At 48.1% G+C, this 12,399-nt stretch overlaps 2 protein-coding genes across 2 annotated transcripts; both read right to left on the minus strand.

Moving 5' to 3' along the window:
* Positions 1 to 125: 125 nt before the first annotated feature.
* Positions 126 to 1,156, minus strand: LOC144477132 (uncharacterized). The gene is given in 3 exon segments (XM_078194622.1): positions 126 to 369; positions 528 to 701; positions 703 to 1,156. Coding segments are annotated over 3 exon segments (498 nt in total). The 5' UTR covers positions 891 to 1,156; the 3' UTR covers positions 126 to 233.
* Positions 1,157 to 1,254: 98 nt separating this feature from the next.
* LOC144477129 (MAP kinase-interacting serine/threonine-protein kinase 1) lies at positions 1,255 to 12,086 on the minus strand. Its single transcript, XM_078194617.1, has 5 exons — positions 10,780 to 12,086; positions 8,519 to 8,662; positions 6,331 to 6,687; positions 5,682 to 6,252; positions 1,255 to 5,582 (listed from the first exon to the last, which is right to left on the minus strand). Exons 1-5 carry the CDS (start codon positions 10,832 to 10,834, stop codon positions 5,114 to 5,116), a joined length of 1,596 nt encoding a protein of 531 aa, XP_078050743.1. The 5' UTR covers positions 10,835 to 12,086; the 3' UTR covers positions 1,255 to 5,113.
* Between the last annotated feature and the right edge of the window lie 313 nt (positions 12,087 to 12,399).

The raw sequence follows: 12,399 nt of genomic DNA on the forward strand, positions 1-12,399 counted from the left end.
TTGGCTGATCTCTGGAAGCTTCTTAAATGGCGGGAAACCAAGCAATCGAATAAACACGCGCTTGCGTGCGCAAACTTTCCGCCTTGTATGCTGTACCTTTATTAATTACAAATTACAAATTGTAATTGAAATTTGTAATACGTCAAAAATATTTTGTATCGTATAATGTAATTATTATTGTTATCATTATTATTATCATTATCGAACTTTGCGATTTCTCATATTTTCTCGTGTCAATGTTTCGAAACTTGGAGCCTACGGTCTTCGGCGTAAACTTTCATTTGAAAATGCACCAGATCCGAAGTTTTCTTGTGAAAGTTGAAACGAGACTCCTTCGGTTGTATTCCTTGTTCGTGCCACCATCCGTACCTGTGCCAAACAAAAAGAAGCATGTTTCGGTCGCGCTCAACACGCAGCGTATGCCTGTGCTCTATACAAGGTGCACACGCAAGGTGCACGCAAGGTGTACATAACGAGGTGTACGCGGGGTGAATCTTGCGTTGCGTAATATATGAAAATTTTCTTACGCGTGGCTGGACAGCAATCGACACGGATAACAATTAGCATCCGTGGAGGATTTTCTATCTGATGGTGTAATTTCGTCGTGCACTCGGCTTTCGATCGGATTGTTTGCACTGTCGATTTCGCACTGTTTCGAATAGAATTTCGGTGCGATCGAGTCACCTGCAACGTTCACGAGTCACGGGATGAAGAAACGTTTGTCTGCTGGCGAACCAAATGAGAATCAAGTGCGTACAGTTCAGTTTGAGAGTTCGAACGCTCGATTTACCGAGAATCTGATCCTTGGAGAAGCACAGCTTGAACGGTGGCTTCTCCGGCAGCTTTCTGATCGTCGGCGAGTCTGAATCACGAGAACTGGTTCGATCCATCGGATGCCGGATTACGCGTATTCCAGATTGTGTATGTATATGTATAGAGAGTTTAGGGACGAGTACGTCGAGCGTGTTCAGTGCGTACCGGTTTCGTTGACGATCGACGGACAAACGCGTCACGCGAGTCGATCGCGACGAGCGTCAACTTGGGGATGGTACATATTTGATCAATATTTTCGGACTACGCCAGAAATAAATACAACTGGAAAGGAGAGAACGGCCTACGCCCCCCCGTTCCATCGTTGTCCTCTCGCAGCGCTCGCAGATAGTCACGCTGTTAACTCCGTTAACGACGAATAGTTACAGTTTCCATTGTTTCGAAGCGGAAAGAAACGGTGATCACAAAGTTATTGCTCAAAAATTTATCAATTAAATGCTATTTTATTAGGAAGCTTACACAGTTCTCGTAAGAATCGTTGGATCTTTAACACGAGAACAATGATGGCCCGCCGAATGTTCTCGTTCGTATCGCAATATGGTCATCTTCCGTATTCTTTAATCGCAAGGACCACAGATATCAGATCTTTTACGCGGAAATATGGAATTTTTTTTTATCGATGCCAGCCATTCGAAATGCACGCACTCCTTTTTTCTCTCATACTCTATTCCCGAATCGTTCTCACTTTTTTTTATTGCTCTCCTCTCCTCCTTCCTATTGCTCCCCGCAAAGGAGAACTTTATAAGATTTTCTATCTTTATCAAAGACGAGCATCCAGTTTTTCTTCGCAACTTCTAAATTGTCCGGATATGCAGCTCGAACGTGATCATCTCAAGGTACGGTACAACACAGCGATGAATTGTATTCCCATGAAAAAGAATGTAGCATGCGAGTTGTTTGTTTTTTTTCGAGCGGTTTTGTGCCATTTTTTTATTGAATGAAAACGAGAGAAAAGTGAAGATGAGATAAGAAAAGAAAAGAGAAGGAAAAAAAAAAGGAAAATAAAAGAAAATAAAAGAAAAAAAAGAAAAGGGAACAAAAAATACAGTTTTGAAACGAAATAATAAACGATTAATTTTTCAAAAGTATGAGAACGAGTAGTACGCGTGAAATCTGCAGTTACAATCGAGAATTTTTACTTTGGAAAAAAAATATCTTGTACCGTTGTCAATTATCGCGTACAATTCAATGCAAGTAAAATTTACTTTTACGCCCCCCCCCCCCCTCCCTCCCTCCATACTTGACCGTATCGCCAACATTTGTTCATTTTCAAGAGGAAAGATTCGTTGGTACGTAGCACAGCGGTTTCTTGGTTCGAAACTCGACGAATCTATTAGAAACATATTTTGCTTAAACGCTAGTATTGTTATTCTCATTCGAGAACAAATTCGCATTTCGCGTATTTGTTCATCGCTTTCTCTCGTCTTCCTCTCAGTCTCTCTATCTCGCTCACCTCGTACATGCACGCTTGCGCGCACACACATCCATACACACACACACACACGCGCGCGCGCGCGTAGCGCAACAGATTTTCTCAAATTCTCACAACTCTCACGCTGAGCTCATTTTGTATCAACATGCAAACAGGCCACCGTTCTTAACTCTGTATTTTTTTCGTTCTTCTACTCTCTGTCTGTCCCGTGCGTCGTTCAATTTATCCCTCTGGTACGCGTAACACACATTCAACGACGCGCGCGCAAATATTACGATTATAGAACTATGTTATGGCCGTAGATTTCTCATCTGCGTTCTGGCATTTCTTTTTTTAGTAAATTACAGGGATTATCTCATCAGCGTACGTCCTTCGGTTTAGCAATTTTCCACTCGTTAGTTGATACCAGACCTTCTCCGTGTATGTGCCGCGTACGCCGAGGCTGGCGTTCGTCACGACAGTAACCGTTCGCGTCGGTATCGGCGATGCTCGAACAAAGTTTTATAAAGCGGTGGCACGCGGCGATGCGTAAACAATTGATCGACCGTCTTTTCGTCCGAAAAGCTTTTGCGCAAGAATCTATGAAAATCCAAAAGGAAAAGAGAAAGAAACAAGGGGCAAACGAAAGAGAAAGAGGAAAGCAGTAGCGAACGCGATGACGAATGTTCGAAGGATGGTGTCGCGATAACGGAGAAACGATGATTGAGCGAGCCGAAGGACAGTCACAAAATCTTATATCCGCTGTCGTTGTATCATTTCTCGGGTCTTAGAAAAACAAGACCGGTAATTATCGCGCCGGCGTATTAATTTAGTTTTCGCACTCTACCTCTCAAGCGTGTATCGCAAAAATGATAACGGCTGGTTTCAACGACTTTGAAAGATTCCAATTTCGACATAGTACGGGTCTAGAGCTTTTCCGTCGAAATGTGACCGATGGTCGGCGAGTGAGGAAAAACATAACGCGCGCCGTCGATGACTGTCGCCACCGAATAAACGTTTTCCAGGACTACGTTGAAAGAAGGAAGAACAACGAGCATCGACCTGTGACTTTCAGCAGGGTTCGACTTGGAGTTGCGTACACCTGCGTTATCCTAATATCTATCCGTAACCTCCATAGGTTTCCCCGAACGCGATAAATCTGCGATTAACAAATCGAATTTACGCGACTCGATAGAACTCCCCTGAGTAAAAAATCCCCGGCTCACAGCGAGGACCAACAACGCGCGAAACTCGAAACACGAAAAACCAATCAATTTTCGAAAGATTTTGGAAAATTTCGAAAATCGGAGTTGCTTGCCAAATTAATTAAAAGATCGGCAGAACACGTAGTTTGCCTAACCGGAGAAAATGATCGAGGCAAGATCGACGATGGTTGAAAAGCAACCCTTGCTGTGGCACTCGAGCAACGAGGTTGCGACTGTGAGCGGGTAGACGATAGAACGATGTTTCATCGATAAAATCCTAGAAAAATACGTAACGATAATTAATTGATAATTTCGTATAATCTATTTCTTTTCTTTTCAACACTCCGACCGTTCCCCATCTCATCTAACTCTTTCCCCTCTCGCCCCTCTTTTCTCTTTTCGCCCATTTGCGTTTCTTCCCCACACACTCTTTCTTTACGCTCGCATCTACACCCTTACGACGCAGGTACACTTTTTCTGTAATGTTCTTTTTTTCACATTTTTTTTTGGGCTTTTCGTATTTTCTTTAAACTAATCTTTTATCTCCTTACGTGCTAGACTTCCTAGAAAGATACTTAAAAGACATTTACAAAAGAAATGGCCGTAATTATCACCCCTATTTTTCTCTCTCGATGCAAAACTCGTTTTCGTTCCTTTCTCGGACATGATACTCGCGACGTTTCCGAACTTACAGTCTACTACATCCTTAGATTCCTAATGAGCAAACTATTCGTAACATGCACCAAAGAACGCGTTTGTATTATTTGTCTGATTTGTCGGCGCTACTCGCTATTTCTGGCGTTCTCGAGAACGCATCGCGGTTCGAGCGCGCGCCCCATCGAATACGTTCACGAGACAAAAGAAACTCGGTACGTTTTCGAGATCTCGCACGAAATTACAAGGTAACGCGAGCTTACTCTTCTCTCGTTAACGTCGATATAATCGCATTCGTCGTATCCGCCGTGTCAATAGATCGGTACAAAGATACGAACGATCGAACGAACGAATATACAATGTACAGCTTTTCTTGCGAGCATATACTGCCCCCCGAGCAAAAGATCTGTGATTTAACCGATTACCTCGCGTGTTCGTTTGTTCGTTCGTTCGCGTAGCTTTCCTCGACCCTCGTGAGTTGTTTGTATTGGCGATCTCGATGCTGAAAAATTGTTTCGAAATGTTTGCGCGAACGTTGTGGCGCAGATCGCGGCAGACAGGAAGCATTGCACGAGGGTCGAACGCGGGTTAACACTGTGAAGCAACCTGAATCGACGCATCGATGTCACAGATGGAAAGTTGGACGCGCACCGGCAGACACACGACGGACAATGCGAAACCGAAACCATTGTTGTCATCGCGATCGTTGTTGGTCGCGTCGACGTACCGTTATACAGCCGGATGGTTCGAGTTGCGGGACGTGGTCAGTATTCAAGCGTTCTCGCGTGTCGTTAAACCAGCCTGATCGTAGAAGATCGGAGATGCGCAGAGTCGCGCGAACCTTGTCGCTATCAATGATAAACCGTCGATGGATAAAATCGCTTCTGCACGCTTCCGTATTCCTATACGCAGACGTGTAAATACGAACGTTATTTGTAGCGTTACCAAGAAAGGAGGTGTAACCGCACAGAGATGGAAAGACGGTCGGTCGCGTCGGTGTCGTCGGTCGCGTTCAGCCACTTGGAGACGCGATCGCCGCCGCTTTGTTGGTTTGTCGTACGAGCAGGTCGGAACGCGCCTTGAGACGTCGCTGCATCAGCCGGCTCTCGCTGGGCGGTGACAAACCGAACAGCTGATGCAGCGACGAATCCTTCCCGATCAGACGATTCTTGCCGATGGTTTTCGGATCAGAAAGATCGATGCTCGAACGAATCGAGCAGCACTCCCGATGCGCGCTGTTTCCCTCGAACTCGCCGGAAGAATGGGTAGCACAATGTTTGCCATGCTCGGAGAGCTCGCTGCTCGAATCTGACATGTGCCCGTACGGATGATTATCTTCATCGGTGGAGGACGTAGACAATCTCGGCTCCCTGTTCTCCGCCAAATCCTCCAGATTGACGGAGAAATGTTGAAGTACCACGCGATTCACAGCCATTGCCGATTCGGCAAACGTTGAAAGTTCTCTCGCAGAATTATTCCTCCTAAACGGAAATACCGACCAATTTCATTATTTCCATTCGATCGCGATACAAGCACGCGTACAGATATGCTAGTTACGAGGATGTACTAATTTCACGAACCTGATTATGTGAGGAGTCGTGAGAGATCTCTCGGTATTATCGACCGAGCTGGGGCCCGGATTGATCCACGGATGTTTTAGAATAGACTCGGCGCTCAGCCTCTGATGAGCTTCCTTGACCAGTAGGCCTTTGATCAGATCTTTCGCGTCCTCGGAAATGCATCTCCACTCGTTGTCCGGGAACTCGTACCTACCCTCCTGAATACTGGTGAACAACAGCTCTTGGCATGCCTGACAATTCTCTCCCCTCTCCCAGCCGCAATCGGTACCGCAATTCCCGTAGAACGGTGGATAGCCGCACAACAGAATGTACATAATCACGCCGAGGCTCCAAAGATCGCAGCGTTTGTCGTAATAATTGGCTTCGCCGATGAAAGCTTCGACGACCTCCGGGGCCATGAAATCCGCGCTTCCCACCGGTGTTAAAAGCTGCGGCGTCGCCACAGGACTGGACAGCGAGTTGTTGAACTTGATGCCGGAACCGAGATCGAAGTCGCAGACCTTGATCGGCGTCAGCTTGTCGGGATACACGCACAATATGTTCTCGGGCTTTAGGTCCCTGTGGGCGATTCCTGTAAAAGACAAAACCGTTTCGTTTCTTTTCCTTTCGTTCCGTTTCGACCGTCTTAAGGAAGGTACGTCCGTCTTACCTTTCTTATGAAGGAAATTTAACGCGCTGGCTATCTCTTTGATTATCTGACTCGCTTCCCACTCGCTGAAGTGAATCCTTTCTTGGATACGGCTCAACAATTGACCTCCGTTCACCTTCTCGAATACGAGATAAAATTTCTCTTCGTCCTCGAAGAACTCGATCATTTGTATGATGTTTGGATGCCCCTGACAATGATGGAACGTTTCGACCTCCTTGAATACGCGTGTCCGCGCATGACCAGGTATTTTGTCTATTATTTTCACCGCGTACTCCAAATCCGTGTACAGGGATCTGCACGTCTGTACCGAGGCATAAGCACCCTCTCCAAGAACCTCGCCGGTCAATTTGTACAGTTCTATAAGACAGAAAAAAAACGTGGTCAAAAATCGTACAGATACCTGTTGATTTCGTTCGATTTCGAATACAATCGCACGAATAGTTGGATTCTGTCGTCGATCGTAGCTTGTCACGGTGCAAGCAGAGTTGGTCCAAGCGAAAAGTCGAGATTTGCTTGGCGCAACACAGTCAATGTTAAGGTCGGCCAGATGTAACTTGTGGAAACTGTCGTCCCCCAAAGTACTGCTACACTCTCTTTTTCTCTTCCCTATTCGCCTCTCGACCTTTCTTCATCGCTCCGTTCGCTGGTCCCTACTCCTCTCTCAACGCATCGACTTCCGTCCCACATACTCGGTCCGCGCGTGGTTCGCTCCGCGGTGCTACTATTACGCCGTTCCTCTCGACCCAACTACAATCTCTTCGCGGAACCGTCCGTTCTCTTTTATTTTTCTCTTCCTCGACTCGATTTCCAATATAGCAAAATGTCCTGCTCCCGCCCGCCCGGTGATCGTTTTTCCTCTCGTCGCTCGTCGCAAGATGTATGCGCTACTGCAACATCAACGACCAACGACGCGTAAATCGTAACCGTAAAACCGTAACCATAACCCCGTCGTCACCGATAGCAGACAAATAGAAGCGCGCTTCTACCTCGACGCAGTCGTCGCTGCCATCGTCGTCCTCGTCCTCGTCAAATTGGCTCGGAATTAATTCGGGAATGCCGACGCGTTCTGAAACGTCGTTGCTACAATGTACAGCGTTCTCTTCTGTCGTTCAATCGAACTTGCGAAATAAAGTTATTATTAACGGTAGGATTGACGTTGTAAAATTTCGTCGCGTCCGTTCCATGGAGCAAAACAGCTTGAAATAGATATCCAAAACGCGTCGTAGTTTCTCGAATCGTTCGGACGCGAGACGTCGGCAGCAGCGTTGACCGCAGTGACTTGGTGATCGTGCTACCTGATGATACGCGTTACAAATACTTATACATATGTATCGCTCGCAATTAGAGATAGCAAGTAAAAAAACATTTGTTACCATGTTATCGACTCGGATGACTCAATACCGCGTCGAATTTAAACAACATCGAATTGTCGTCTGCTACGGATGACGCAAGAACGCGTCGGATGGATATAATCTTCGAAAGTCCGGCCTCCGGTGGATGGACTACTCGCGTCGGGCGGGAACGACGAACGCCGCGCGGCGTTTCCAAAAACGCTGGTCGACGCGGGTCGAAAAATAATTACGCCGATTCGCCACTAGGGCGTACAATGGAAGGTTCTCGAATGCGACGCTGCTTTACGAATCGATCGTCGTAGAGAGCACGGTGACGTAACCTTCGTAAGCCAGTGAACTCGATCGGTGCGCGGCGCTATACCACCGCGAGTTGCTCGTTATCGGTAAACTCCGAGGAACCGGTCGGATCGTTTCTCGGTGTGACAACGGGGATTTGGTTAATTTAACCAAACGCGCGATCGAACGGGACAACGAAGCCGGTGTTCGATTCGATCGGACCGTTTCCTCCGCGTTCACGGATTCGTCGCCGGCCATTGCACCGCAAAGTGAATAAGAACGCGTCCAACGTTCAAGTTTGCTCTTGCGATCGATTCGCGCGACGACGGCTTGCGTCAGAATTTCTCGAACATTCTGAACTTGGACAAGGTCGGACTCGGCCCGAGAACATAATGCAAGTCACCGAAGCACGAATGACACATGGAGCAGTCTAGTTGGCGCGAGACCGCTGACCATACGCAACGCACCGCGTTCGTCGATGATTTACACACATTACAGGATCGAGCAACCAATCATTACTTCGTCCTGCAGAGCTCGTCCGGAACCGCATCGGTGTTTACCTTGGAAGCAAGATGACATCAACGAAGATCCAGAACGCTTCTTCTTACGCCTTTTGCGCCTGGCTTCCTCCTGACGAGCTTGTACAGCGCTCATCGATTCCCCCGACTTGTTCACGGTGTCTCGACCCATGCAACTCGTATCCTCTGCAACAAAACATCCTCCAATCAATGAAAATCGCACACCTCGCTTTACGTCTAGAATCTAGAACAATGCTACAGATTCAACAGCGATCGCTACTTCTAGCCACGTGGTATGGATTGTAATCGAGGCTGGTCTCACGCTTATCCCATCCTATTTACGCTATTGGTCGTGGATAACCGATAATGCTCGATTCGGCTTTCGCAATTCGCGTTCGATAGCGCGAGCCTATCCAATAGTCGGTCCCTGTTCAAAAATCGACGCGACGAGACCGAACGAACGTTGCCGCGGTCATTTCAGGACCGTCGCGGTCAACTTTCCGGTGTTTATCAACAAATACTCCGATTCGCCGCATCGGCGGCGACGAACGCGAACTGGAGTTCAATGACTGGCACAGAAAAGTGACGCCGCCATCTTATTACGCGAGATAGGAGCGTACGATAACGTCGCCGCATCCGCCGAACCCAGCCTCGATCGAAAAATCCCGAGTGGATCTTTGAAATTCTATGCACACAGCTGTTCCCCCCATCGTGTCCCATCGGACGATGCGCGAACACCTCGCGCGGTACGCGTTTCCCCTACGCGTCGCTCCTTCGTTTCCGTCTTTTCTTTGTTATCGGCGGCACCCGTCGGCTCGATTCGCTCTGCGGCCGATCGTACACGCGCGAGAGGCCTGCGATCCTCGAGAAACGGCTAATAAATAAGAACGTACAACCGCTCTCGAGGAACACGGTCTATACCAAGCTCCTACAAATCTATTTCCTTTCGAACCCGACACGCAATTTGCGTTACGAAATCGGTTTCTTGTTTTGTCCGCGTAGGTCGTTAACGTTTACGCGGGGAGAGCAATGACTCGTTCGTACGCGCGTACACCTATTTGCGAGGGTAGCTACTCGATCGTAACAATGTTTCGCAAAACGCGAAGGAACGAGAATATTTCAGGAAAGAAATTAGAATTTCGCTCGCGTTTCGTTACCGCGCGCGACCCTTATTCGACCATCATTTGCTTACATAACATTGGGATTACGATTCAAAATCCGCTAGGAAGCTGGATGGCTAGGTAGGAAGGAAGGTAGGTAGGTTGGTAGGTAGGTAGGTATGTAGGTAGGTAACTTGCTCCGTGTCGATCCCTTTGTCCTTGAAATCGAACCCTTCTCTTTAATGGAGGGGGGCAACGAATCTGTGGCGCGCAAGGACCCTTCTGCCTTCTCCTGCCGCTCTCCAATCCTCGTTCACCCTTCTCTCCCCTGCTGTTCTCATAGCCACGACTGCTCCCTCTCCCTCTCTCTCACGCAAGTGCGCGCGCGGTCGCACACACGTTCAAACGGACACTTTACCCCGCCCACCGTTCCTCTTTCCGTGGAACGTTCTCCGTGTCGGCTTGCCCTTAGAACGGCGCCCTTCGCGATACGCGTCGAACTCGAAACGATACGACTAACCCAATTCGACCCTTGAAAATAATTTAGCGACGCGTCGCGCCGGCCATCGTCGACCAACTTTTCCGCGTTACGTTGCCTTCTCAAACTATCCTATTGTAAATAAGAGTACCGGTTCTGCCGCGAGACGCTAAAAAAGTTGTTTTTTAAAAGACCCGGGACGGTTAATTGCGTCATACAGCAAGCGGTTTATTGAAGCGAGCATCTTTGCTCGCGAAGCGAATCCACGAACATCGAACCTAACAAGTTTGATTGTTGGATGTCCAAAAAAAAATAAAGGAACGTCGCGTCGCGACTATACCGGTACTATCGAAACAACGATAGCTAGGTCGCGATGGTACCTGCCGCGTTCGAAGCGAGCAGAAAAGCAACGGAGAGGCGCGAGAGAGAACGGTTAGCCGTGTGCCGGCTTCGAGAAAGTTCTTTCGTCGAGCAACTTTAAGCGGTCTGGTTCGTTTGCGCGGCGTATCGAAGCGTTCGATGCATGTACGCGAGCACAAAAGTCGAGCGGAATGGCTGAAAACCGTGGGAACACGAAAGGCTGAATCGACGGAAAGATTAATTTGTTCGAAAAAGACGGTCTCTCGACTAGTCGCAGTCGCAGCTTCAACGCGATCAAGAAATGTCTGCTCGGTTCGAAAATCAGAGTCCCCTAAACTCGATGAAACAAAGATATTGTGTCTTACCTCTGCCAGGCTCCAAACATCCATCCTCTCTCTCTTCCAAGATTTTCTCCACCATTTTTGTCCGCAACACGGTATCGGCGTCGCAGAAATTGAAATTTCTATACGGTTCCCCCTTCCTCGACGAATAAACGGTGGCACACGATCTTCCCTTAACTCGGTATCAATAATTGTAAAAAAGAGTCAGTCGTATATACAAAAACATCTATATACACTAAGAGATACTGATATAAATCTTCGCTCCAGGCAGGCACTCGGCAATTGTTTTATACTTTATACACGCGTAACGTCGCTCGCTCCTCGCTGTTACACGCGATATACGTACAGACGTATATGTATATCAGAGTAGAAGAGTATTTACTCCTTTTCTCTTGTTTTCTTCTGCTCTATTCTCCTCGGTTCGTCTTTCTCCCTCTACCGACGTGTACTCCCGGGATAGATCGATGTATATCAGTGTCGGTATCACAGATATAAATAAATATATAAAGGCTATCTACTCTTCTGTGCCCTTTTGGCTCTCGCACGGTTTCTTTGAACGACGGAAGCCGCGCTCTCTTTCTCTCTCTCTCGTGTAGTCGATGATACGCGCGTTGTAGCTTGTATGTTTCGAATAAATACTATCACAGACTTTGACACTACACTTTTTCTTGTTTCGGTTGGTTTCTTTCTCCCCTTGGTCGTTCCAGTTGTCTCCAGAATTCTTGTACCGTGTCGCAGGCGTCGATACTTCCAACCACGTCCAGCTATCAACCGATCGATCGCAAACTTCTCTCTCGATTACCTTCGATCCGATTGCGTTCCTCCAGTGGGCAAGTCTCCGACGGAAAACAAGCGAATTTCCCGATTCGTCGACCGCCGACAAACCTCGCCTACGTCCGCTCCTTCTTCGGTGTCTCTTCTCTTCTGCTCGGAGGCTTTTCGCCGGGTAAACCAAGGTTTCTCCGTTTGCGAAAATCTCGCGATGCTCGGTGCTCCGTCGTAATCGCGGGTAGCGAAATCCGGGCTCGGAAGCGCATTAAAAATCCTTGGACTAACGCATCGGTTCTCTCCGTTTACCTTCCCTCACTGCTCGGCAGCTGGTTTCCGACTGAATCTCGCAAGATGGTCGCTCCGCTTACTAACATCCCCACCGGTCCGTCCGCGTTGCGCCGTTCGCTATTTCTCGTCGTTCCTCGCCGTTCCTCGCCGTTTCTCGTCGCGCGTTAACCGGTCCGCCGTCCGCTCACTCTCTCTCGCACTCTTTTGCTCGCTCAGTCTCCCTCGCCCTCTCTTGCTTGCCCGCGTCTCCGGTGGCCAACCTGCCTCTTTCTTTCTTTCCTTCTTTCCTCCTCGCTGTCTCCTATATATTTCGTCGTTTACGATTCCCGTTCCCCTTTCCTCGGCAAGCCGTATCTTACCACGGCTCTCTCCCCACCCGTTTCGTTCCGTTCCGTTCAGTCGCTTCCACGTAGGATCGCCTGACTTCGTCGACGCCCTCTGAAAACACGTTGCGCCGTCGAGTCGCGCGACTCGCGCCTTGTGTCACGTAGCCCTCTCGTCAGAGGTTCTCATACGATTGTTAAACCGTCGTTTATCCGATTGTACGTAGAATCGAGTACGACGAAATCTTCTTGATCGGTTCTC

The sequence above is a fragment of the Augochlora pura genome, chromosome 11 (genome assembly GCF_028453695.1).
Source record: "Augochlora pura isolate Apur16 chromosome 11, APUR_v2.2.1, whole genome shotgun sequence".
In the NCBI taxonomy this organism is placed as follows: domain Eukaryota; kingdom Metazoa; phylum Arthropoda; class Insecta; order Hymenoptera; family Halictidae; genus Augochlora; species Augochlora pura.